This window comes from Cervus elaphus, chromosome 22 (assembly GCF_910594005.1).
Source record: "Cervus elaphus chromosome 22, mCerEla1.1, whole genome shotgun sequence".
Lineage (NCBI taxonomy): Eukaryota > Metazoa > Chordata > Mammalia > Artiodactyla > Cervidae > Cervus > Cervus elaphus.
In genome coordinates this window covers 7,037,428-7,064,679 of record NC_057836.1, presented here as the reverse complement: position 1 = coordinate 7,064,679, position 27,252 = coordinate 7,037,428, and the positions used below count along the sequence as shown (strand labels likewise).

At 51.2% G+C, this 27,252-nt stretch overlaps 2 protein-coding genes across 7 annotated transcripts; one reads left to right on the top strand and one right to left on the bottom strand.

Annotated features, from left to right (window-relative positions):
* Positions 1-10,501: 10,501 nt before the first annotated feature.
* Positions 10,502-19,584, bottom strand: NAGA (alpha-N-acetylgalactosaminidase). Of its 3 annotated transcripts, none has more exons than XM_043881595.1 (10): positions 19,445-19,584; positions 18,895-19,009; positions 17,982-18,117; positions 17,316-17,487; positions 16,655-16,832; positions 16,252-16,346; positions 15,368-15,529; positions 13,567-13,764; positions 11,571-11,714; positions 10,502-11,151 (listed from the first exon to the last, which is right to left on the bottom strand). In XM_043881595.1, the coding sequence occupies exons 2-10, from the start codon at positions 18,908-18,910 to the stop codon at positions 11,017-11,019; spliced, it is 1,236 nt and encodes a 411-aa protein (XP_043737530.1). In that variant the 5' UTR covers positions 18,911-19,009; positions 19,445-19,584; the 3' UTR covers positions 10,502-11,016. The 3 variants fall into 3 exon arrangements, with proteins under 3 accessions (XP_043737530.1, XP_043737531.1, XP_043737532.1); XM_043881596.1 differs by having other exon boundaries at positions 19,449-19,583; XM_043881597.1 differs by lacking the exon at positions 19,445-19,584 and adding an exon at positions 19,211-19,409.
* A 2,729-nt stretch (positions 19,585-22,313) lies between these two features.
* PHETA2 (PH domain containing endocytic trafficking adaptor 2) lies at positions 22,314-27,248 on the top strand. 4 transcript variants are annotated; one of them, XM_043881264.1, is made up of 3 exons: positions 22,314-22,395; positions 23,916-23,999; positions 25,015-27,248. In XM_043881264.1, the coding sequence occupies exon 3, from the start codon at positions 25,020-25,022 to the stop codon at positions 25,806-25,808; it is 789 nt and encodes a 262-aa protein (XP_043737199.1). In that variant the 5' UTR covers positions 22,314-22,395; positions 23,916-23,999; positions 25,015-25,019; the 3' UTR covers positions 25,809-27,248. The 4 variants fall into 4 exon arrangements, with proteins under 4 accessions (XP_043737199.1, XP_043737197.1, XP_043737198.1 ...); XM_043881262.1 differs by lacking the exon at positions 22,314-22,395 and adding an exon at positions 22,415-22,672; XM_043881263.1 differs by lacking the exon at positions 22,314-22,395 and adding an exon at positions 22,683-22,817.
* The last annotated feature ends 4 nt before the right edge of the window (positions 27,249-27,252 follow it).

Here is a 27,252-nt window from a genome sequence, read left to right as displayed (position 1 = left end):
CAAGCTTGGGTTTCTCCCTTAGACCCAATTCTGGCATAGACTCCTGGCTTTAACCTGATGACCAGTAAGAGAGACACTTCTAATTCCAGACAAAAGTGCAGTTGATAGAGGTCTGCACAGGGTTTGGAGGAGGAGTTCTGGCCAGCTTGAGCTGGCTCTGTAGGCTTCCTGAAGAAGGGGATGCCTGCGTTGTTTTGTTTTGTTTTTTAAAATTATTTATTTATTTATTTGGCTGCACTGGGTCTTAGTTGCCGCATGCAAGATCTTTTAGTTGCAGCACACTCACTCTTAGTTGCAGCATGTGGGATCTAGTTCCCTGACCAGAGATTCAACCCCGGCCCCTTGCTTTGGGAGCTTGGACTCTTAGCCACTGAACCACCAGGGAAGTTTCACCTGTCTTGTTTTGATGCCCCAACCAGGAAGGCCTTTGTGGTCTAGTCTTAGTAAGGAAGCTAGTCCATGTACAGGGATAAGAAAAATCAATATTGTCAAGATGTCAGTTCTTCCTAATTTGGTCTATTGATTCAACATAATCCTAATCAAAATTCTAGCAAGTTATCTTGTAGATATCAACCAACTGATCCTAGATTTTATATGAAGAAGCAAAAGACGAGTAACAGCCAACACAATTTCAAAGAACAGCAACAAAGTTGGAAAACCGTCTCTATCCAACTCCAAGACTTTATATAAAGCTACAATAATCAAGACAGTATGGTGTTGGTGAAAGAATAGGCAAACATCAATGAAACAGAATAGAGAGCCTAGAAACAGACCACACAAAGGTAATCAACTTATCTTTGGAAAAGAAAGACAATTCAGTGGGCAAAGGATAGTCTTTTCAACAAATGGCACTGGAAAAACTGGATATGCACATGTAAAAAAAATCTAGACAGAGATATTTTACAAAAATTAACTCACTGTGCATCAAAGACCTAATGTAAATGCTAAGTTATAAAACTCCTGAAGAAAACATAAGAGAACAACTAATGACCTTAGCTTTGCAATGAGTTTTTAGAAACAACACCAAAAATCACTACCCATGAAAGAAAAAATTGTTAAGTTGGACTTTATTAAAATTAAAAAATTCTGCTCTGTGATGGACACTGTTAAGAAAATGAAAAAAGCCACAGACTTGGAGAAAATATTTGCAAAAGACATCTGGTAAAGGACTAATATACAAACTATATAAAGAATTCCTGCAACTGAACAATAATAAGAAAAATGACCCAATTAAAAATGGGCAGAGGGAACTTTCCTGGTGGTCCAGTGGTTAAGAATCCACCTGCCAATGGAGAAGACACCGCTTAGATCCCTAGTCTGGGAAGATTCCACCTGCCACGGAATCTTGTGGAATCTTCCAAGGGCCGTGCCCCACAACTACTGAAGCCCTAACACTTTAGAGCCTGTGCTCCGCAACAAAAGAGTAGCCCCCACTTGACACAACTAGAAAAAACCTGTGCACAGCAACGAAGACCCAGCTCAGCAAAAAAGAAAATGGGTGCAAGATCTGAACAGATATTTCACCAAAGAAGATATACGGATGGCAAATACGCATATAAAAAGATGCTCAGCATCATATGTCATTAGGGAATTGCAAATTAAAACAATGAGTTACAACTACACATCTATTAGAATGGCTAAAATTCAAAACACTGTCCACACCAAATGCTGGCAAGGATGTGAAGCATCCATTCATTTACTGGGAGAAATATAAAATGGCATAGCCAACTTGGAATACAGTTTAGTAGTTTCTTATAAAACTAAACATACTTGGGACTTCCCTGGCAGTCCAGTGGTTAAGACTCCGTGCTTATACGCAGGGGATTTGGGCTTGATCCCTGGTCGGGGAACTTGCATGCCACGTGACTTGGTGGAAAAAAACCCCTACAAACAAACAAAAAACAACTAATCATACTTTTACTGCATGATCTAGCAATTAAGCTCCTTGATATTTATCCAAATGAGTTGAAAAACTATATCCTCACAAAACTCAACATAAATGTTTATTACTATATACATAAGTTTTACTCATAATTGCCAAGATACAGAGGCAACCAGATGGCTGTTCTTGAGTATTCGAGTGGATAAACAGTAGTACATCCATACAATGGAATATTTTCAGCAATAAAAGGAAATGGGTTATCAAGTCATGAAAGCATACCTTGAAGCAAATTGCCAAGTGAGAGAAGCCAATCTGAAAAGGCTACATACTGTATAATTCTAATCCTCTTTTTTTTCAAACAAACAAAAAAAAAATCCAATAGCATTGACTTTTATTCATTCATGTTGTCACTTGAAATGATATCTACTGCATTTAAATGCTCATTAATGTAAATGGCTGAGCAAATCCATTTTAATGGATATTCAATCCATTAAAAAAAAATTCAATATCCGCATAGTTGCATTCACTTCAATTCACTACATTCTGGAAAAGGAAAAATTATGAAGACTGCCAAAATTATGGAGACTGAAAAAATGGGCGGTTTGGGGGCTGAGATGGGGGTAGGGAGGGATGAGTAAATGGAGCACAGAGGAGTTTAGGGCATGAAACTGCAGGACTGTAATGGTGGCTACAGGTCAAGACCTATAGAACGTACAACACGAAAGGTGAGCCCTAATGTAAGTTATGGACTTCATTTTTATTTATTTTTTAAAATTTGTACACACCATGCAGCTTAATTCCCCAATCAGGTATTGAACTCTAGTCACGTCAGTGAAAGCACCTAACCACTGAACTTACCAGGGAATTCCCTTAAGGACTTTAGCTAGTTGTACACATCAGTGTCATCACTGGTTACAACAAATGCACCACACTAATGCAAGATGCCAACAGTGAAGATACTGGAGGAGACCTGAGGGAAGAGAGAGTGTATGGAGACTCTCTTCCTGATTTTTCAGTAAGCCTAAAATTGCTCTTTTGAAAAAGGGGATAGCGGGGAGACATGAGGACTGGGAAACCCATTAAGAGCGAGAGCCTGTCACTTCCCAAGGCTTCCCACAGAGCTCTTCTGGGCTTGGTGGCAAAAACCACAGTGTGGAAACGTCAGGCCTAAATAATGACTTATTCAGGTGCCCTTCTAAAGTGCTTTACATGAATGATCTCATTTTATCCTCTAGCACAATCCTATGAGGTAGGAACTATTAACAGCCGCACTTCATAGAAGAGGAAGTGGAAGCACAGAGAAATTAAGTAACTTGTTCAAGATTGCTGTAAGTGGAGCCAAGATTTAGATCTAGATACTAGAATATATAACTAAATCACCATATGCAACTTTTTTCTCATTCTATAAACTAGACAGTCCATTTTAATGAGGCAAATCATCCTAGTTTCTTATTTTGCACATCCTGATTCACTACAAATAACCTCTGTTCCAACCTGGGCAGTATAGGATCTCTTTCAGCTGGGAGGTCAGTCTTTGCAGGACCCCTCCCATTTACAGCCTCTCCAGGGACTGAATGGGGAAATAGTTTCTGAAAACGGGTTGAGTTTCTTTAAACAGGAATCCAGTATTATTGTTTTTATCAGGGGAGTCTAGAAATGTTAAACTGTTGCTAGAGGCAGTGTTATGAAATAGGTAATTTTCAACCACTCCCTAACACTTCTGTCTTTATTTACCACCAGTGTCCCTTGCCCACTGCCACTCAGTCATGCAGGTCTGGCCAGTCACTCTTTTCTTCATCTTCACTACAGTCACCCCCGTCCCTGTCTTCCTGTCACTCACCTGGACCTTTGAATGGCCAGTTCCAGGCTCCCTAGGTACCTGTCAAGGTCCAGCCAGGAATCAGAAACCACACCAGTTACTTGAAGAGAGACCATTCTGCTGGTCCACTGACACTTTCTATTGAATTTTTCATTTCATTCGTTGTATTCTTCACCTCCAAAATTTCTGTTGATTCTTTTTAAAAATGGTTTCTATCTCTATTAAACTTCTCATTTTTTCATGTGTTGTTCTCTTGATCTTGCTGAATTGCCTTTCTGTTTTCTTGTCACTCATTGAACTTCCTTAAAACAGCTATTTTTTTTAATTCTCCATCAGGTAAACTGCAGATCTCCATGTCTTTGAGTTGTTATTGTTGTTATTCAGTCACTCAGTCATGTCTAGCTCTTTGCCACCCCATTGCCTGCATCATGTCAGGCTTCCCTGTCCTTCACTATCTTCCAGAGTTAGCTCAAACTCATGTCCAGTGAATCAGTGATATCATCCAACCATCTCATCCTTTGTCATCCCCTTCTCCTCCTGCCCTCAATCTTCCTCAGCATCAGGATCTTTTCCAATGAAAAGATTTTTACATCAGCTTTTTGTATCAGATGACCAAAGTATTGGAGCTTCAGCTTCAGCATCATTCCTTCCAATGAATATTCAGAGTTGAATTCCTTTAGGACTGACTGGTTTGATCTTGGTGTCCAAGGGACTCTCAAGAGTCTTCACCAACACCACAGTTTGAAAGCATCAGTTCTTCGGGGCTCAGTCTTCTTTATGGTCCAACTCTCACATCCATCCATGACTACTGGAAAAATCATAGCTTTGACTATATGGACCTTTGTGGCAAAATGATGTCTCTGCTTTTTAGTACAACATCTAGGTTTGTCATAGTTTTTCTTCCAAGGAGCAAGCATCTTTTAATTTCGTGGCTGCAATCACCATCCACAGTGGTTTTGGAGCCTAAGGGAATAAAATCTGTCACTGTTTCCACTCTTCCCCTGTCTATTTGCCATGAAGTGATGGGACTCGATGCCATGATCCTAGTTTTTTGAATGCTGAGTTTTAAGCCAACTCTTTCACATTCCTCTTTCACCCTCATCAAGAGGCTCTTTAGTTCCTCTTCAGTTCAGTTCAGTTCAGTCCAGTTGCTCAGTTATGCCTGACTCTAGCGACCCCATGGACTGCAGCAGGCCAGGCCTCCCTGTCCATCACCAACTCCCGGAGTTTACCCAAATTCATGTCCATTGAGTCGGTGATGCCATCCAATCATCTCATCCTCTGTGGGCCCCTTCTCCTCCTACCTTCAATCTTTCCCAGCCTCTTCACTTGTCACCAATAGAGTGTTATCATCTGGATATCTGAGGTTATTGATATTTCTCCCAGCAATCTTGATTCCAGCTTGTGCTTCATCTGGTCTGGCATTTCGCATGATGTACTCTGCATATAAGTTAAATAGGCAGTGTGACAATATACAGCCTTGATGTACTTCTCGCAGTTTGGAACCAGTCTGTTGTTCCATGTCCAGTTCTAACTGTTGCTTCTTGTATTGTTACAGGTTTCTCAGGAGGCAGGGCGGGTGTTCTGGTATTCCTATCTCTTTAAGAATTTTTCACAGTTTGTTGTGATCTACACAGTCAAAGGCTTTAGCATAGTCAGCGAAGCAGAAGTAGATGTTCTTTTTTAATTTCCTTTTTCTATGATCCAATGGATATTGGCAATTTGATCTCTAGTCCCTCTGCCTTTTCTAAATCCAGTTTGTACATCTGGAAGTTTTCAGTTCATGTACTGTTGGAGCCTAGCTTGAAGGAGGTTTGTGCTACCTTGAACGAAGTCAGTTCCTAGAAGACTGTTGTGATCCTTTGGTTGTGTCGTGTTTCCTTGGTTTTTCATGTTTCTTGAAGTCTCGAATGGTTGTCTTCACACTTGCAGTAGCAGTCACCCCTCCAGATTTTTTACCAGCTGACTTTGGGAGAGAAAGCCCTTCGGTCAGTGCTGCTAGAATCTGAGACTTTCCCAGACCTCTATGGATACACCGCCACCATACTTGTTGCTCCCCCTTGTGGCAGAATTCTTAAGCTTGTTTGCCCCTCCTTGATCCTGAGATACACCAGGCCAGGAGCTGACAGCCTCCACTTCGTTTGCCCAAGCTCTGAGTTAAAGCTCAAGTTTGTGGTCTCTCCCTGGCCTGCGGACTCAGGCTGGCTTTCTACATGCGCTCAAAAGCCATCTGCCAAAGGTCACACTCACCACCATCAGGAGTGTGCACAGAGAGATGGCCACAGGGTAGCAGTGTGAGTGGGTGAGGTGCATGCAGTTCGGGGCGTGAGGAGGGGTAGGGGGTGGGCAGCCTATGAGCCGGGTGTGGGGACCTGCAGGCAAGGACTCCCCAGCAGCTCACGGCAGGCTCCATGGAGCCTGCAGCACAGGTAGTGGGATCTGCATCCTTTAATGCCCTCCACGGCCCCTCTCCCAGCCTCTTCCCACCCCCGCATCAGGCAGCCATGACCCTGGCCTCCGGGTGGAGTGAGCGAAGTGTACCTCCGTACAGCCAGAAGTCAGGCGCACGCTCGCGTGCTTCCCCTGTGGGAGAAATCAAGGGCCGAGAGTGTCTCCCTGGGCAGAGCTGTGCTGCCTCGGGGGAGGGTGACGTGGTAAATCTTCCTCTTTTCCTCTCCAGTGTGTCCAGACCACTATTTCCTTTCTGCAGCAGTGCGCTGGAACGTCTCCACTGGAAACCTAGACTTCCACAAAGGCTCTCCCGTCTGTGAGTGATTGTCTCAGACAGCCTTTGTTCTCCAGGGTCTCCCAGGCTGTGACTGAGAGGGACTGGGGCCAGTTCAGAGGCCACTTTCTACAGTCAGGACTGGAGTCTGTGCCTATTACCTGATGCATGGGTGGGTAAGTCTTCTGGGTCCTTTGACATATGGTTTTACATTCCTACCAGCAGCATATGAGGGTTCCAATTTCTCCACATCCTTGCCAACACTTATTATTATTTGACTCTTTCTAGTCACCCTTTTGGGTGTGAAGTGGTATCTCACTGTTGTTTTTATTTACATTTAGTGAGTATTGGCCATTTGCATATCTTCCTTGGGAAAATGTCTATTCAGATCCTTTGCCAAGTTTGAAATTAGGTTGCCTTTTTATTGAGTTACAATTTCTTAATATGTTTTAAATACAAGTCCCTTATCAAATACATGAATTGCAGGTATTTTCTCCCATTGTGTAGGTTGTTTTTTCACTGATTTTAACATGGGCAAATTATGGCTATTAATTTCCCTCTGGTTATTATTTTGACTCTATAAGCTTTAGTATGTTCTGTTTTAGTATTTTTGTTGTTTTGTATTCATTCTAATTCATCTCAAAGTATATTCCCTCATATGTGATGAGTCACTTCTGTCTGACTTTCAAAATTTTCCCTTTATCTTCTGCTTAGGATATATGGTATGGTCTGTCACTCAGTCATGTCTGACTCTTTGTGACCCTTTGGACTGTAGCCCCCCAGGCTCCTTTGCCCATGGGATTTCCCAGGCAAGAATACTGGAGTGGGTTGCCATTCCCTTCTCCAAGGGATCTTCCCCACCCAGGGATTGAACCTGGGTCTCCTGCATTGCAGGCGAATTCTTTACTGCTGAGCTACCAGGGAAGACTTTGTCTTCTGAGAGTTTGATTATAATGTGTCTGACTTTATCCTACTGGTTGGTTGTTGAGCTCCTTGATGTGTAGATTAGTATTTGTCATCAAATATACAAAGTTTTCATCCACTGTTTATCCTTTCACCCTTTCTCTCCTCATGTCTGTGCTGTATGGTATCTCACAGGTCTCTGAGCCTATTAATTTTTCTTCATCTTCTTTTCTATTCCTTGGATAGGATAGTTTCTACGGATCTATCTTCAAGTTTGTTGATTTTTTTCTGGGTGGTTATGTCTGCTGAGCCCCTCTAGTAAAATTTTTATCTCAGTTATTATACATTTCAACTCTAGAATTTCTATTTGGTTCCCTTCTCTAAGTTCTCTTTGCTGGTATTCTCTATTTGGTGAGACACTATTTTTATTCTTTCCTCTAGTTCTTTGGACATGGTTTCCTTTAGTTCCTTGAACATATTTTAAATAGCTGACTTAAAATCTGGTGCTATTGTTGTTGTTCAGTCACTTGGTCGTGTCAGACTCTTTGCCACCCCATGGACTGCAGCATGTGAGTCTTCCCTGTCTGTCACTATATCCCGGAGTTTATCAAACTTATGTCCATTGAGTTGATGATGCCATCCAACCATCTCATCCTCTGTCACCCCCTTCTCCTCCTGCCATCAATTTTTCCCAGCATCAGGGTCTTTTCTAATGAGTCGGTTCTCTGCATAAGGTAGCCAAAGTATTGGAACTTCAGCTTCAGCATTGATCCTTCCAATGAATGTTCAGGGTTGATTTCCTTTCAGATTGACTGGTTGAATCTCCTTGCAGTCCCAAGAGTCTTCTCTTGCACCATAGTTCGAAAGCATCATTTCTTCAGCCTGCTTTATGGTCCAACTCTCACATCCACCCACAACTACTGGAAAAACCATAGCTTTGACTATATGTACCTTTGTCAGCAAGTGATATCTCTGCTTTTTAATATGCTGTCTAGCCCCGAGACAATATCTGGTACTAGGGTAAATTAAAAATTCAACAAAGCTTACTGTTCTTACCAACACTCTACTATCTTTCTTGACTGAGCACTCTCTGGGTTACTGGAAGCCTTTGGTTAATTTCCAGAGTTTAAAGCTAATTCTGATTATATACGGCAGACTTTTCATTGCTTTTATAGAATGAGAAACTTTCAGTGGTTCTTACTGGACCACTTTTTTGACCCTTTGCTTGGATTTTGATCCAAATAAACTATAGAGAAATATTTTAGAGACAACCAGTGGGAGTTCCCTGGGGGCCTAGTGGTTAGGATTCCGGGCTTTCACTGCCATAGCCTGGGTTCAATCTCTGGTCAGAGAACTGTGATCCTTCAAGCTGCACCGTGTGGCCAAAAATAAAAAAGCAAAAAACCCCTAAAAAACCACATTTGGCAAAAACTGAACACAGACTGGTGAGCAGACTAAACTTTTTATTAAGGGCACATCTTTTCAAGGCCCTATGATCAGTTAGAGCTACACAGTGGTGTTTAGAGTTTTCTTTGATTTGCTCTCAAATATTCCAGCTCACATGCAAAAAAGTATGTGTGGGATGAGAGATATGAAACAATGGCACAGGTTGATGGTTGTTGGATCCGGGTGATGGGTACATGAAGGTTTAATTACCAGTTTATTTTTATTTTAAAAAATTTCCATAATAAATTTTTTTTAAAAAAACAGAAGGGGTACCCTTGGGTTCAAACAAGGCTAAACTTGGGAAAAATAATTGAGTCCCAAACTGGCCTTTGGTGAAAGGCAGTAAAACAATGTCGTAGAAGACAGGCACACTGCGTGTTAAGAGAATAAAGGCTAAAGCTATAGTATCGATCAGGTACTTCAGGATAAACTTATACAGCAAGTAAAAACTATCTCTGGGTCTAGAAGGGCACAGTAATCAACTGGTCAAATCCAGGCTGATCCCTGGCCCCAAGTCCCAAGTCTGTTGTTCTCAACCACTATACACCACATCCCAGGGTGGTGGAAAAGATTTCTTTCCTGGGACTGGCAAAAGAAGTGTTCCTGCCCAGACCATTCCATTTGGCTCGAACAGCACTATGACCAAGAGCTGGAGCTGACAGCTCCAGACCTCAGAGGGCAGAGGCCTGGGCTAAGTAGGCGTCAGTCCTCCTGAGTGACCCACAGCCTCAAGACATCAACTGGGAAAAGAGAGCTTCCTCTGATGACCCTGGACTCCAGAGATCTTAAATTACACTGTAAAATGCACATTTGAGAGTTCTTTCCACCACACTCTAAACATAAGGACCTCAGACCCCTGAGGAAGGGAACATGGGAGAGCCTCCAGAAGAGTTCCTACAGGGAGGACCACGCAAAGCCTGGGGCCTGGGTGCCCCAAAGCACAAGGAGAACCTACCTTGCCTGCTCTGCTGCCCCTTTCCAAAGGGGAACGAGAGCCACCACGGAAGACAGGCGCCCTGATGCCTTAGCTAAAGAGAGGGCTTGGGAACAAGGAACCGAAGTCAAGAACCAGCTGTTCTGTGGATACCCCTTTCCCTAGGAGGAGCAGGAAATATACGTCATGTCACAAAGAGAGCTCCTGGACCTTTCTTTGGACACAGTTGAGGGATCTGAAAAGTCCTCTCAGCCAAGTTAGGAGAGAAGAAGCTAAGGGGGGCATTGGGAGCACTGATGGGCAGAGGGCAGGCTGTGTGGGCCCTGTGGGGGAGAAGCAGAGCTCACTGCCCTTGGCTGCTCCCAGCCCGGGGCGCCACTGACTGAAGGCCTGTCGAAAGGGGAGGGCACCTGAAAGACGCCCCGGGCAATAACGCAGCGTCCCTCAGCAGACCAGGGTCTTTCCATGTGCAGCCGAGGGGGCCGCTGAGCGTGGTCCCGGCAGGCAGGCCGTGTAACATCTGGACGGGGTGGGGGAGAGGGCCAGGGACATCACTAGCCGGCTGCACTGTGTGGTCACCACCACGATGCTGGGGGGGGGGCAGGGATGGCCTGGGGTGGGAGGCAAGCCTGGCATGGTTAGAAGCACAATCTGCCGGTTGCTGTGGAGGGAGGTGCCGGAAGATGCCATATGTCTTCCCTGTGAGCCAAAATCTGAAACCAGCCCTTGTGTCATGCTCCCCAGAGTCCCTACCTGAAGGTGCCCATGGCCCCAGGTCCATGTTGCAACTACTTGACAGAAGAACAGCTTTATTGGTGACCCGAAGGAGCCCAGGCCGTGTCAGCCTGCAAGGCCCTCTCCGGGCAGGAAAGTCAATCACATAATTCATGGGGGTTCCTGACTAGAGATCAGAGCTCCACTCCTAATTACAAGAAAAATTCCCAAAATTCCTGATTTCAGAGTCAACAAACAGAAGGTCCGAGGCTCGTGTCCTGACAGATCCTCATGTCCCTGCCTGTCCCCACAGGGGAGGCTGACCGGGCTGGTCAGCGGTATCTGTAGGGCTGTGCAGACAACGTAGAGGCCCACAAAGCCACAGGAAGTCTCCCCGAGACAAGTTTCCTGGAGAGTTCACGCTCCGGCAGGGCGCGGGACCTGGCCCTCAGCTTGCACCCCGAGTCTGATGAGGTCGGGTCGCCGAGCGGGCCTGGGTAGCAGAGAACCCCACTGCACTGGCCCTCAGCACATGGACCCTCCGTGGTCCAGGCTCGGTGGTGCCGCCACAGCCTGTCACTGGCCCCAGCCCCTCACTGCTGGGGTATCCCCAGCTTCCTGATGGGGTACAGGTACCACATCACCACCCCAGAAGGGTTGATGATCACCGTGAAGTTGGTTTTATCCTGGAGGCCACTGATGATGTCACCCGTGTAGACGTCCTGGGCCTGCAGGGGAGGACAGCACCAATGCCACCCTAAGAATGGCTGCACGGACCCCACCCCACCCCGCAGAGGATGTAAACGCCTGGCCTTTGGCCTGTCTGTGTGGAGCCTCCAGTTTGCCCTACAGGAAGTGGGAGCGTGAACCCCCAATCACGTCCCGTCTGGCAAAGCCAAGTGGTGCCCAAGCACAGGTGGGGGTGAGAACCCGAGAAGCGTGCCAGCAAGACCGAAGAGGGGAGCCCACGGCCTTGGGGGCTGGCAGGACTCGATTACACACAGCAGTTCATCTGTGTAGCTTGAAAACACCGGAGCAGAGAGCCGCGCCAGCCGGAGGACCCACGGCTCAGCAGGGCGGGTGTGTGAGTGAGGACCCAGCAGCGCCCGCAGGGAAGCCCGAAGTCCTGAGACGGCAGAGCACTCACCTCATACACCACGGAGCTGCTGAAGTTCAGGCGGGCAAGGGAGGAGTGGTAGTGGTAAGGCATGTCCGTCCTGCGGCTGAAGAAGACGATGGCACTGGCCTCACTGGCCAGGGGCCGCAAGTACACTTCAACGTGGGATTTCTCCTGGGCACGGAAGATGGCTCACTGGCTGGGGGCCCTGCTCAGCAGGCCCCGAAGCCCCCTTCCCAACCCTCCCTTGAGCTCTGGGTCCCACCAGCCCACAGGAGCTTAGAGGGGAAAACAGCCCTCCAGCACCAACTCCTCTAACTCCACCTTCCTTCCTTCTTTCTTTCTTTCTTCCCTTCTTCCTTCCTTCTTTCCTTTCCTTCCCTGACTCAACAGACGCCCCTGGACACTTCCTCTGTGCCAGGCCCCCTGTTTGGACGCGACAAGTGCTGCCTGAGGTCCTAACGTCAGCGAGCTCACAGGGTAACAGGAGCGACCCCCGTGGACAGCCCCTGGCACTAGACCGGGGGGCACTGTCCAGTGGGAATGACGAGCTCTGCCCCAAGGAGCCAGAAGGGGGAGGCCCCATCCTCCAGAAGGTCTCCGGGCCTGGCCCCACCGTCGGCCCCTCTGCAGGATCAGACGCCTCCTCTGGGCATCACTGGCTCAACAGGTGCCTTCTAGAGTGCTGGAGACTCCTTTTCACTAGAGAGGGGCAAGGGTTCTGCACAGAGAGCACAAGCTTTGAGGCGACGCTGCCGGCCTCTAGTCCTGCTGTGCCACTTACCAACTGTGTGGCTGTCAGGAAGCATTTAACAAGAGGCTTCCTGTGTGCTGTTTTGGATCTGTCAGGAACCCCCTGGCCCTTATTGATTCCTGAATATTCAGGAATTAAGAGGAGAGGCACACCTTTCCTGGGGCTGAGGAATCCAGGCATTTCTCATTACAGTGATAAGTACCCTCTTCCTTTTTATGAGCCATACGGTAAAAGGTGATTGTTTGCAACTCTCTCTTTGATAGAGATCATCTTATGTTTTGTAAGTCTGGAATTTTAATCTTTGTCTTTGCTGAGAATAACCACCTGGTAAGACAGTATATATGCCCACGCCATGTTGATTAAAACACCTTTGCTCCATCAGAGCTTTGGTCCCCGTGTCTTTCTTTCTTTCTATTCCTTCTCTCTCTCTATTTCTGGCTAATTCCTTGGAGCGCGGAGGCCCGCTGAGCTCAGTTTCTTGCCCGGGCTTCTAAGATCCTCTCGAGAAGGCGCACTGTGCCTTCACCCACTCGAGAGGGCGCCTTGGTGCCTAGTGCAGCAGCGTGAGCCCTAAGAACAGGGCTCTATTGGCTTTCCGCGTAAACCAGGGGATGTCAGCCTCTTTCTCTCTCTTACTCTCGGAACCACCAGGTTCCAGTCCATTAAAGGACCAACAAGCGCTCTCTCTTACTTTCTTATCGTCGACTCCGGACCACCAGGTTCCGGTCCATTAAAGAACCAACATGTGGCCTTGGGACCAAGTCATCGAGACTGTTCGAGTTTAAGTTTCCTTATTTGTAAAACCAGGAAGGAGCATCTACCTTCTGAGAAAATGTGTCTAGAATGCCTAGCACACAGCAGGTGCTCAAAAACTAGTAAATCCTGCTACTAGGGCTTAGTTATACTCCTTGGTTCCAGCAACTCCTAAACTCTAAGGTAAACCCCAGTTCTCTGTCAGACATCAGACTTGTGTGGACGTCTTGTATTAATACTTCCAAGCCAGGGGGCCACGCTGTTCCCACATGCACTTGTGGTGATGTCTCCCTTCCCCAAGTCCCATGAGCTGTCCTGCTCTGGCCCTGCTATTATCCGGCTAAGTAGGGGACAGTCAGAGCAGCTGCCAGTAGAGCCTCCGACTGAATGCAACCAGGAGGGACTGAGTGGATTTCAGAGACCCCGGTCCCGACCCCTTAACCTCCAGCTTGCAGCCTTGTTTTCAGGGAAGCCCAGTCTCTCAGCCTCACCCCCTTCCCTGCTCCCATACCCCAGTACCCTGAGAATCCTGCGTCCCTGGATGCCTAAGGGATCCTGGTTGATTTTGATCATGAGTGGATTCTGCAGGATGTCTATGTCCTGGGCAGAGATGGTGCGCAGGTCCGTGGACATGAACAGGGGGGCCGCCAGCACCGTCCACAGGGCCATCTGGGCTCGGGCTTGCTCGAAGCTGAGGCCAAAGTTCCCGATGAGCAACTGGGGGTAGGAGAGAGGAGTGCTCAGCTCTGCCCTCCACAGAGCGGTGGGCATGGGGACCAACTCTAAATTTTTGTAGCTAGACAAGATAGAGATGGGAAAGACGGCCAGGTATGGGCCCTAGTTCTGCTAACACCGTTCCCTGGCACTGTGGCTTTGGGGTGGGTCAAACCACTTTTCAGAGCCTCAGTGTTTTTTTTTCCTACCAAGAGTGTAGGGGTGATAATATGCTCTGACCATGTCACAGGTTGTTGAAAGGATCTAATAAATCCTACTGCCAAAGGCATTTATAAACTGGAACATGGAAGAAATACAGCCAGGGTGGTAGGAAGTCAGACCTGAACAGTGTCTGCTCCTGCCATTAGCTACCCACCTGCCCTAAAGGTAGTTGCACCAATGGGCACTCCTGCCCCCAGGGCAACCAGTATACCAATAGGACACAAACGATTATTGCTAACTCAACACTGTTGTGTACTTAATGAGACCAATTTAGTTACACACTGCATATGTGCCAAATGGAGCCAAGCATTTAAAGGATCATCCTTTTGGGGACTTCCCTGGTGGTCAGTGGTTAAGACTCCACGCTTCCACTGCAGGGAAAACGGGTTCGATCCCTGGGCAGAGAACTAAGATTCTGCATGCCATGTGGCATGACCAAAAAATAAAAGTACCTGGCCTTGGGCTTAGTGCTTAGTGGGTCAGTGAAGGTCAGCTCCTCCCTAACCCCTGGGGAACTGAGTCCTGTTTACAATAACAGACATGCACTGGCCTAGAAAAATTAAAGGATCATCCTTTTAACCCTCAAAACAACCTTATTAGAGGAGCTACTATTATTATTTCAATTTTCCAAATGACAAAGCTGAGGCATAGAAAAGATGAAGTCAAGTGCCCAAGGTAAGTGGCAGAGCTGGAGCTCGAACTGTATAAAGCAGGTCCCTTTCTCACCCTCTCCACCTGGCCTAGTATTTGTAATTATTATAACCATCACTGGGGGGTAAATACTTGGCGACTAAGTGAAGAGACAGCTATAAGCAGGCACCTCTTCATCTGGCTTAGTATTTGTAATTATCATAACCGTCACTGGGGGTAAATACTTGGTGACTAAGTGAAGAGACAGCTATAAAACTGTAGGAAAAATTGCAAGGGAGTTTAAGTGGTCAGGGCTATGAGTGAGGTAGGTATGAGGGGCCAGTTCTGCCTGTGGAGGGAAGAGCACAGAGCGTGGAGGAGGGGCTCAGAGGCAGAACTGGTGAAGACAGTCTAGGGAGGGAATGACAGGAGAGTGGGGGCTCATGGTGCTCTCCACCCTATGGAGGGATGATGCACCAGAGTCCCTCCAGACCAAGTTCTCAAGTTTCAGGAAACATCAGAACCGTCTGGGAAGACTGTTAACAATGGGCATTCCCAGGCCCTCCCTGAACATTCTGATCCAAGAGGTGGGGGTGGGGCCCCGGGAAAAGAACGGTAAGCAAGCGCCCACGGCATGTCCCACATGGTGGTTCAAGGACACGCTTCAGAGGTGCCGAGCCAGAGCCTGGCAAAGAGCATCCAGGAAGACAGCACGTGGCCGTGGGTCTCGGGCCAGTCCCCTCCATGTTGGTACCATGTCTGGGTCGTTCCAGTGCCCCGGGCCGGCCACCGGCTGCAGCACATCCTGGTGGATCACAAACCAGTCCAGGATGGACAGCACGCTCCTCCAGGAGTCCTGGATGTCATCAAAGTTGCGCCAGAGGTTGCAGATGTCTGCCAGCAGGGTGTAGTTCACCTGGATTTGGGGGCAGGCAGAGAGTCCCGGGCCAGCGTCACGCTCTGTGGCCCGGAGACCGTCCAGGGTCTGGGGAGACTCAGCAGGGGACACAGAGGGTGGGAAGGGGGAAGAGATCGGGCTTTGAGCATGCTCAGGATGAGGAAGGGCCTCGGAGGGAGCGTGCGTCCTCTGGGGCTGCCCAGGCCTCCCCTCCAGGCGTGCTGCTTGCTGGAAACTGACCCTTCCCTCTCATGCCAGCGGGGACCAAGCCCAGGGTATAGAAACCCGGGCTGGGGTCCCCAGAGCCGTCCTCCCACATGCCCATCCCTCTCTCAGGGAGAATCCCACCCTCCATCAGGGTTCTCCCTCCAGTCTGCACATCTGATTCCACCCTTTCCAGCGGGCCCCTGGCGAGGTGCCCACGAGGCCTCTCGGAGGCTAGGCCCCATCTGCCTGGCGCTTCACTGGTCTTCTGGCCCTCCAAGCCCACTCGGTACCACCCAGGATTCTGCCTGCTTGCAGCGGTGCCATGTTAGCACCTGACACACGGCTCCCACGCCCTTCAACCCACCTGACAACTGCCTCCTCTAAGACCCTGGGCTGGCTCAGGCCCCTCAGGTACTTACGACCCTCCTACGAATCAGCACGTGAGTGACTAGGACAACAGCAGCTCTGGCTGCACAGAAGGCAAGAAGGCCTGGGTATGGGGAGCACTGCTGGGGGTGCGGAGATTGGCTCACCTTTGGGGGGAGGCCCCCTTCGTAGGCTGGCCAACTGCAGGAGAAGGCGATGGGGCGGCCTGTGGCATTCAGGGCGGCGGCCATCTTGGGGTACCCTAGAGAAGTCCAACCGCCACGTTTTAGGATGAAGAGACCCAAGGTGATCTCGGGCCTCAGCTCAAACCTGCCCCTACACGTGAGGAGACTAATGCTCAAAAGAGGAGGCACCTCCCCTGCACCCAGAGCTGCACACACACCCTGGGCAGAGCAAGGCACCAGCCCTCTGGGAGCCAAGATACCCCTAGGCCCTGGGGGAGAGGAATTGGGAAACACTACCCACTAGGGGCCATACAGACGGGCACTGGGGGGCCTTCCACGGCCACCCCTCCCTAACTAATGGCTCCCAGCCAGCTGCGGGACCCACCCTCGGCCCGCTCGTCGGGGCTTGAGTAGCAGCCATCCAGCTTCAGCATGTCCACTTTCCACTCGGCGAAGGTTTGCGCGTCCTGCACCACCTTATCTAGCGTCGTGCCCGGGTAACCCATGCAGGTGAAGTTGCCCAAGTCCTCATAGATGCCCAGCTTCAGTCCCAGGGAGTGAGCCTGGGGCGGGGAGGGGTTGAGAACACAGTGGATACCTCAGGGAACCACTCACAGACACAGCTGACCAGGCCCCATTACAACCTTCAGAGGCTCCCAAGAGCCCCGAGAGAAGGGTCCCAGCTTTCTGGCCTGGCCTCGCCTCTGCCACCATGACCCTTCCCCTCCCTCCTACACACACACCTTGCGTGGGCTATCTCTGGCCTCTAGGCATTTCCTCCTGCCATCCCCTCTGCCTTGAATGCCCTCCCTGGGATCAGCCTCCTCCAGAGAACCTTCCTGAAATCCCAGGCTGAATGAGAGGTCCTTCCTTGCTCTTGCTCACAACCATGGCTCATAACTACCTGTTCACATATCTATTTCCTCCACCAGACTGTTTGTTCTCAGGCAGGGATTATAGAAATGAGCCCTAAGTAGGAGGGGATGGAAAGAATGGTCTGGCCCACAGGCCAAGGGGCAGGACAGGGCTGCGGTGGTGGGGCTCACATAGTCAGCCAGGAAGGCAATGCCGTGGGGGAAGCGCTTGCGATCCGGCACCAGATTGCCCTTGGCATCACGTCCACCAATCCAGCAGTCATCGATGTTAAGATATACATAGCCCAGGTCCCGCCATCCATCCTGTGCCAGCCGGTCAGCCATCTCCATGAAGAGCCGCTCACTGGCAAGGGGCAGGGAAGAGGGCTGCTCAGTGGCCCAGCATGGGCCTCGCCCTAACCCCACCCCCCTTCCTCAGAAGTGTTTCAAACTTCTCAGATACTCTGATTGTAGATCCAGCCTGTAAGCACCATGGTCTTTGCTGTCAAGCTGGAGACTAAGCCGGGCAACCAAGGGTTACGTCCCGAGCCATAAGCAGGGTGGAGCGAAAGGGGTGATTTGGCTTCCAGGCCAAGAAGCAGGACTGGGCCAGTGGGAAGCACGTGGGGTCAGACCTGACCCTTAACTGTGATCTCCTTTTCCTTATCTCAGGGGCTGGGTCCCCTACAGGCCTGAGGTCACCACAGATGTCCCCACGCTGGTCATGAGGCTGAGTGTCAGATGTCTCAAAAGTTACCTTTGGTTGCTTCCTCTCGGATGGGGCGGGGGCCCTAACCCTGCCCTCTTTCTGAGCTGAGCCCCCTTCCCTGCCCCCACTCTTGTCAGGTGGTGACTCACCTGATGCAGTTCTTCGGGTCCTCATCGCAGTCGATGTTGCAGCGGAAGCGTTCCCAAGCCAGCCAGCCCATGGGAGGCTTCCGCAGGAGCCCATTCTCCAGGACCAGCACCTGGGCCACCAAGGCCAGCATGAGCACTGCAGGGGGGTGGATTGTGAGTGGCTCCCACAGCCCCAGCCCTCTCCCCACCCCATCCGCATGCCGCCCAGCCCCGCATGTTAGGGGAACTAGACTCTCCAGCTTAAGGTGGAATGGGCTCTTCCTGCAACTGCTGGCTCCCACCAGGCTGTGAGTGGGTGGACAGCCCCAGGCGTAGGGCGGTGTCTGAGGCCTGGATTCCCCCCTGCTGTCACCACAGCAGTGCTGGGATCACCAAAATTTAACACCTGGGGTCACAGCCTTTCTACACCCTGACCAGCTCTCCCCACTCCATTCACACAGAACTTGGCAGGACACTGTAGCCAGGCTTCAGGTCTCCCGAGCCCCATCCGGGGCTCAATGTTCTCTGTAGGCACCCAAGAGGCTTTGGAAGGGCTTAAGACGTCAGCTGGTGGGAACAGCACTGTAGGGCCTTAATTTGCTTATCTGTAAAATGGAACTTCCATACTGACTTTATAGGGCTGGTCTCAGCACACCTTGATGTTACAGAAGATAGGGTCTCTGGCTGTGAGGTAGAGGGGGGTGAGCAAAGAAGAGGTCTCTTTGGAGGGGAACTGATTCTTGCGTGGGAAGGATTTCCTCTTTTCTTGGCCCACCTCCGAGAATAAGAGAGGTACATGTCTCCCCATATGCCCACATCAGGGAAGGAGGCCCAGAAACCACAGGACTGGAACTTCCTCCAGGCAGCCCCCACCCCCCAAGTGGTCACTTACCCTCCCAAAGCCACCCCCCCCCACCCCCGTCCGCGTAGGTACCTGTCTTCAGCAACATTGCTCTGGGCTGAGCGGTCTCAGGACCTGACCAGATCTGCTCTGCTTTTACCAGCTTCCGTATGTCGGGATTTGGAAGCTAAGAAACGTTAGAAAAGCACTGAAAAAAAGAAAGAAAGAAAAGCACTGGGGTCCCTCCTGCTTGGCTAGCCCTGCCGCCCTTAACCTTGGGTGTGGATCCCACGCTGGGTGCCCAAGCCGCCCTCACAGCCCCCAATCTCTCCCCCCAGCCATCACTTCCCCAAGCCTGGGTTCTTCCGTCGGAAATACTCAACAAGGTATCGTGGACGTTAGACCTCACCTCCTCTGCCGTGCTGGGAACCCCGAGTGCCCAAGGGCGACCCTCTGCCAAGCTAGGGTCACAGAGAGGCAGCCACAGACTCGAGGACGCCCAGGAAGAATGGAGGTGGCGAGCCGGGGACCAGGCCTCCGGACTCCCACCAGGGCTGAGTTGCCGCCCCCGCCCTCAAAGACCGCAGGCCCAGCGCCCCAGCCCAGGGATCCCACCCAGAGTCGCCCACCCTCCACAGCTTACTGACTCTTCCGCTGCGATCAGAGCCGCCGCCTGGTTCTGCCTCCCGAGTAGACTACAGCCGCAGTCACCTGATTCGTCTACCGCGTTCTAGCGGGGCGGGGCCTGACGGCAGCAAACCTTCCGGCGGAACCTATCAGAATCCCCCTAGCAACGTCCTGCCCCGCCCTACCCGGGTCCAGAAAGCCCTCGGAACCACCCAAAGCCCCTCCTCCTTCGAGCTCCGGCTCTGCGCGCTCCCGAGGCAGGCACGCGCCCACCGCACAGGGTCCACATCTCCGCCGAGCTAGTCCTTTCACTTCTGCCGGGTCCCTTAAGGCGAGGATTCAGTTCAGTTCAGTTCAGTCGCTCAGTCATGTCCCTGCAACCCCATGGACTGCAGCACGCCAGGCCTCCCTGTCCATCACCAACCTCCCGGAGTCTACTCAAATTCATGTCCATGGAGTCGGTGATGCCATCCAACTATCTCATGCTCTGTCGTCCCCTTCTCCTCCCGCCTTCAATCTTTCCCAGCATCAGGATCTTTTCCAAGGAGTCAGTTCTTCGCATCAGGTGGTCAAAGTTTTGGAGTTTCAGCTTCAGCATCAGTCCTTCCAATGAATATTCAGGACTGATTTCGTTTAGGAAGGACTGGTTGGATCTCCCTGCCTCTCAAGAGTCTTCTGGATAGGGCACTGTAGATGCTTATTTAATAGCTGTGGCGTGGACACTTGCTGAGGGCTTTTTTTAAAGAAAAATGAGAGCATGTCCTGGAGTATAGCCCTTAGTAAACCGCTCAGAAACTGTAGTGGAAGATGAATAGGTGCTACGAACCGCTTTTTAAAGCCAGGAGACTCTCCTACCTTGCCTGACACTTGGGCCACCTGTTACGCTCATCCAGACACTCTGCATTCTTTCCTCTTTCATTCATCACATACCTATTGAGCAACGACTAGATACCAAACACTTTATTCTTGGCACCTTCACTTGGATGGTCAAAGGCGTCTCAAACAGCACTGGCTCCAAACACCTGCCAATTTCATATCTCAGGTAATGGCAACTTTCCTTCCAGATGCTCAGGCCAAATCGTTAGAGTTCTCCTTGGCTCCTCTTCCCCTCACTCCCTACGTCCAGTCTCTCTGCAGACCTAGTACTCTCCACCTTCAAACCCCACTCTGAGCACTCCCCCCCCCCCCCCCCCCCCCCGCCCCCGCGCATGCTGAGGAATTTCCCTGCGGTCCAGTGGTTAAGACTCTGTACTTCCACCGCAGGGGGCGCTAGTTCCATACTTGGCTGAGGAAGGAAGACCCTGCATGCCCATGCAGTGCATCCAAAAAAATAATCTGGCCATCTCTACTCTCCCAACCCCCATCACATCTTCCCCGGATTACTCCAGCATCCTCCTCACTGGTCTGCTTCCACTCATATTTTTTTTCTTCTTAGCAGCCAGAGAAATCCTTAAAAACATAGCTCAAGACCTCACTCGAAGGCTTCCCTGGTGACTCAGTGGTAAAGAATCTCCCTGCCAATGCAGGAGACACGGGTTTGATCCGTGGTCCAGGAAGACTGGACATGCCGCACAGCAACTAAGCCCAGGCGCCACAACTATTAAGCCTGTGCTCTGGAGCCTGGGAACTGAACTACTGAGCCCACGGGCTGCAACTGCTGAAGCCTTCTCACCCTAGAGCCAGTGCTCATCAATGAGAAGACACAGCGATGAGAAGCCTGCACACTCCAACTAGAGAAGAGCCCCAGCAGCAATGAAGATAGAGCACAATAAACAATTATTAAAAAAAAAAAAACAAACCCTCACTCAAGACCTGGTGATGGCTGTTCATTTCAGTCTGGAGTACCAACCCTCACAGATTTACAAAGCCCCACCCCACACATTCTAACCCAGTATCCTGCGGCTCCTGCCACTCCCCAACACACACACACACACACACACACACACACGCCTCCTTTCAGTTCCTCAAACACAACAGGTCTCAGAGCCGTTGCACTAGCTGTTCCTTCTGCCTGGAATGCTCCTCCCTCCAGATTCTGGCATGACTGGCTCCCTCCTTTCCTTCAATTATTTCTCAAATGTCACCTAGGTGAGGCTTACGGTGACCAATCTATTTAAAACTGCAACCTTCCCACCCTGGCCCCCCCACCATTCCCAGACTCCTTGCCCCTGCTCTGTATTTTCCACAGAACTTATTGCCTCCTATCCCATATATTATGGTGTCTATTAGTAACTGAATAAAAGTTAGTGGGGGAGACAGTTAATAAACAAAATAAAAGCATAAATGTAGGGAACTTTTTTTTTTATATAAGTGGTTAGTGTTATCATGCAAATACAAACCAGGGATGTGGTAGAGACCTGCAGACAGGCTGCTTTCTCATGGCTGGGGAGGGGACAGGAACTGAGGCCTAAATAATATGAAGGAGCTCGGAGGAGTTAAGAGCCCCGGGGTAGCGTTGGGAAGCAGGAGCTTCTTGCAGGAACTGCCACGGCCAGAACTCTCTAGAGGTGACAACCAGCAAGTTCATGGGCAGATGTTGTGAGCTCACCAGGCTCCCCGGGCTGTCAGGAAAGCCTCCCCAGTGTTTGGCTGTGCACTCCTGCGTCCTTTTCCCGCAGGCCTAGCTGTCCACTGACCCCAGGCAGAGCCTGGGCGCTGAAGATGGGTTGCAGGCTGACAGGAGTGAAGGGAGCAGAAATGGATAATCCCCCCCACCCCGGAAGCGGAGATCCAGCCTACTCCAGGGGGCTGGGTTGGGTGGCTGGGTTGGGTGGCTGGGAAGCTGGGCTGGGCCTCGTGGACTGGGTAGGAGCCCGCCCAGAGGAGGCGTCTGGGCCGAGGCCGTCCCAGACTTGGCTCTGTGCGAGAAGTGGGCCGGGCGGAGAGAAGGGGGCTGGAGAGGGGGAAAGAGAAGGTCTCGAAGTTCTTGGGAGGTGGCCTGGGTCCGAGGCCCCCGGATGGCCCGAGGTGGGACTTCGGGTTCGAGGCCGGCCACCGCCGACCATCACTGGGCCTCACGCCGGGCACGGCCGGCCGGGCCTCAGTTTCCCCCCGTCGTGGATCGCGGGGCCTACTGAGTCGTGGGCGGGGAGGGGTGAGGGCGGTAACTCGAGCCGCCCAGGCGGGGTCTCTCGGCTCCCGCGGCCACGTTTAGCGGCCCGGACGGACGGAGGCGTGGGGTCCGGAGTCGAAATGGCCCCGGACCACCCCGTGGGCCGCGCTCCGGGGCTTCGGGGGCGTGGAGGTGAGAGCGGGCCCGGCGGGCTCGGGAGGAGGCGGCCCCGGGAAGGCGTGGCCCGCGGGGACGTGGCGGGGCCGCTCCCCGCGCGATGGGGAAACCGAGGCGGCAGCCGCGCCCTGAGTCTGCGGCTCTGGCCGCGGAGTTCCCGGTGAGGCCACACCGTTTCTGGGCGACAGCGGGTCAGACCCCCCCCCCCCCCCCGCGGTGGCCATGGCCAGTGGGTTCCACGCCCCAGCCCGCCGCTCCTCTAACAAAAGAATCTAGAAAAATGCGGTGCAGCGGATTCCCGCCGGGGTTGAAATGCGGGCCCCGTTAACCCGGCAACCGGGTGGGGAGGAGACGCCCTTCCCCGGGGAGGGGAGGCAGTTAGCTCGGCTCAGGATCTCCTCTCCGCGCCCCAGTGCTGGACGGCCGGGAGGTGAGGCCACTGCTCAAGGAACCAACCAACTGTGTTTTTCTCTTCCTTCTCCTCCGACCACCATCGGAGACCGGCCCTGCCCCCATCTCAGGACCCGGCTTGCTTCTCCATAGCCCTTATCAAGACGGGTCTTCACGTTATTGAATTTATTTTAAAAGACATTAATTATTGTTTATTTTTGTCCTTTTTTTTTTTTTTTTTTACAGTTTGCCTCCCCCTCGGAAATGTAGGCTCTAGGAAGGAGGGGCTTTATTTTGTCCACTATTGTATTCAGTTATTTTAACAAATACTTTCTGAGGGCTTCCCCAAGCCCTGCAAGGGGCTGGAACCAAGTCCAGTTGGTTGGTTCTAGACATTCTGGGGCTGGGGACAGCGCTGTAAACACAAAGGAGATCATTGTGGGATGAAGGCTGCTGTTGGGTCACCTTTGATCAGACCACCTTCCTGATCAGGACCACCTTACATATAGTCATCAGGGCAGGCCTCTCAAATTAGGTTACTTAAAGACCACAGATAAACTATGTGGCAAGTACTAAAAGGGAAAAGCAACAAGCTATGTGGGCACTTAACTCTGACCTAGGCTTAGAGGGCAGGGTGCTGAGGTCCAAAGAGTGATGATCAGGACAATGGGACTCAGATCCTTAAATTGCTTTTAAGTGCTGGGCCTGGGTGGACCTGTGTGTATGTGTGTTTTGGGCAGGGCAGTAGATTATCAGGGGTCAGGAAAGGCTTCCTGGAGGAGGTGGTGGTTTCATTTGACCTGAGGCTGAGTAGGAGTAAATCCAATCCTTTAGGATGGATTGACTGTATTTGAGAATTCTTTTGCAGGTGTCCTGGAAACCACGAGGTCGAAGGGCTGAGCCGTGTGGCCAGACAAGAGAGGCCCCCACCCCTGCCCAGGGAGCTCTGAGGGTAAGTGGGTCACTGCCAGGACTTGCCCCCCAAAGAGGCGAGGGAATCAGGAGACCAAGCTCTGCTTCTCATTGGCCATGTGATCCTGGGAAGTTCACCTTCACCGTTCTGGTCTCAGTTTTCTGTGAGTCAGGAGAACAGTTGGATTATATGCCACTAGTGTGGGCTTCCTTGGTGGCTCAGATGGTAAAGAATCTGCCTGCAACATGAGAGACCTGGGTTCGATCCCCGGGTCGGGAAGATCCTCTGGAGAAGGAAATGGCAACCCACTCCAGTATTCTTGCCTGGAGAATCCCATGGACATAGGAGCCTGGCGGGCTGCAGTCCATGGAGTCACAAAGAGTTGGACACAACTGAAGTGACTTAGCACACACGTATGGGACATCAACACTTGGTAGCTGAGGTTGATCTTACTCCACCACGCCCTATGTTTGTACTTGTTACCGAGAAGTTCCCTATCTGAATCCACACTGATCAAGGAATGAGGCAGGCCTGCCCCACTCCAGCCCTATCTGGCCCTGCAGGCAGCAAAAGGACAACTGTGCCATTATCAAATGAAAGGCCAGCAGGGACCCACGGAAACCCTGGATGGTTGGCTTCAGGGTTGGAGCTAAGGGGCCCTCAGATTAGGGGGTGACATGAGCACAATGGTTTTTATGACTTTGCGGTCCATTTCAGCCCAGCTGATGCCTTTTCCTTTGGGTTTTAAAAAGCTGTTCACAGCCCTGCCATACTTCCTGGTCTGACACAAATGACATTTTCCTTTTCTCTGAGTCCTCTGATATCCAGTTTTTTGTTTTTTTTTTTTTTGCATGATCCTCACAACCCTTAGAGAGCAAAGGCAGGAAGACTAGCCCATTTCACAGATGGAGACACTGAGAACCTTGGGGCACAGAAAGTAAGAAGAGGCCACGGGGCTGGGGCCCAGGTCTTCTCCAGAGCCAGTACTCTTTTTCCCACTGGGTGCAAGGGCTGCCTCCCTCTCTGATCGCTGTTCGCCTCTGTCATCTCACAGTTCTCATGGGAGCCATGAAGCTGAACGAGAGAAGTGTGGCCCACTACGCACTGAGCGACTCCCCTGCAGATCACACAGGCTTCCTGCGCACTTGGGGAGGCGCAGGGATGCCACCCACCCCCAGTGGCGCTGGCCGAAGGTGCTGGTTTGTCCTCAAGGGCAACCTGCTGTTCTCCTTTGAGAGTCGAGAGGGCCGGGCCCCTCTGAGCCTGGTGGTGCTGGAGGGCTGCACGGTGGAGCTGGCTGAGGCTCCCGTGCCTGAAGAGTTTGCCTTCGCCATCCGCTTCGACGCTCCTGGGGTGCGCCCACACCTGCTCGCGGCAGATGGGCCGGCGGCCCAGGAGGCCTGGGTGAAGGCGCTGTCTCGGGCAAGCTTTAGCTACATGCGCCTGGTGGTGCGCGAGCTGGAGAGCCAGTTGCGTGAAGCCCGCCACAGCCTGGACCTGCACCGCCGTTCATCCTGGAAGGCCGTTTCCAGCCGCGGCAAGCCCCAGGCTCCTGACCGCTGGTCTCCTGGCCTGGAGAACGGCCACTCCCTCTCCAGAGATTGCAGCCCAATGGGCTTGGTGGAAGAAGGGGGCAGCCGGCCAGCAGGGCGGGGCTTGGCCGAGTGGGAGCTGCAGGGCCCTGCCAGCCTCCTTCTAGGCAGGGGGCAGAGCCCCGTGTCCCCTGAGACCTCCTGCTTCTCTACCCTGCATGAGTGGTACGGCCGGGAGATTATGGAGCTGAGGCGGGCCTGGCTGCAGAGAGCCCAGGAGAACCAGCCAGAATGCAAGGACCAGGACAGACCCTGATCCTGGGCCCTTCTGGGGGTCCTTGTCCTGCTGGTCAGGACGCCAGGGCCAGTGCTTTTTCAGGAGTTTAAGGTTTTACAGGTTCTTTTCTTTTTTTTTTTTAACTGGTTTCTGAAGTTGCTTTTGAGGTGAGCTCTCTCCTTCCTGCTTTTTAGGTTTTTCCCTCAGGGAAAAACCAAGTCCACCTTCATGCCTAGAGGGAACTGAGAAATCATTAACTTTCAACCCATTTATTTCCTGAGGCCCAGAGAGGAGACGTGGCTTGTTCAGCAGTCCCAGAGCAAGACTCAGGTCTGCTGACTCTGCACTGGACTGCCCCTCTCTCAGGGGATATTAATGAAGTGGGTAATATCATATGACCACAGGCCACTCCGCCTTCACCTATACAATTCTACAGTTTCCAACATGGGGAATCTTGTGTAAATACCCGAAGTTGCCTGCAGTGTTGGCTTGAGGGACTGACATTGTCAGAAAAAGTGGATTTACTGTGTCACAGGGGTTTCTGGGGCCTGGCTCCTCCTGAGTGGTGAGAAGATTGAATGTGGGACCCCTATCCTGCAGTGAAGACAGGGCCCTTTGGAGGGAGAGGGCCTTTAGTTAGCAAAGAGGGATTTATCCTGATTAGAAAGTGTTAGGGCCCCTCTTCTTTCCTTGACTGCCCTGTCAACAGATGGTGCTGGTCACTGCCCCAGGAGGGGTCAGTAGCTTTTCTGTTAGCAGAAACTCTGTCCTCAGCTGCCAAGTGGGAAGCTGACGTGGGCTCTCTGGGAAAGTCAGTGACTTTGAATTTCAGTCCTGGGCATTCTAGGAGCTTGGACATAGGATTCCTGGCACCCTGTGATAAACTCTTCTTTCTTGACTGGGCCCCTAAAGGTATTCCTGATCCAGACACCCCTAGGAACTCCTTTAGTCTTTCTTATTACCCAGTGTGTATCTGCCAAGACCCTCTGGTTCCTACTCTCACCAGCATGATGCCAAGCATTTTCTTTACCAGTTGTTCTCAGAGGCAAAGTGACTGGGTAGACAGGGCCAGAGGCCGACCAGCCTGGCACCCTAAGGATTCTGGTGGCAGCGACTGGATGGAAGATTCAGAGCCTCATCCAGTATATACAGTCTTTCCCTTCTTAGCTTCTCTCCCTCACTGGGGTCTTATGGGGTCTTATGAGGCCTGACGAGGGGCCAGCTAGACCTAGAGCCTTCGGCTTCAGCTTAAGAGCCTCTTTCAGTCCAGGAGGCTGCGATGCTGCCCAGGGTCCAGGACCTGCTCCGAGGAAGCTAGGTTTGTTGTTTGTTTCCTAAGAAGAGGGGCTACCTTCCTAGCCCTGTACGGGAGTCCCACAGCCTGTGTCTCTTGTTTTATACACAGATATTATAGGTTTTTTGTTTGTATTTCTTATTGTTACAGTGCTTTTTATATGATTAAAAACACCGTGTTTATTACTCG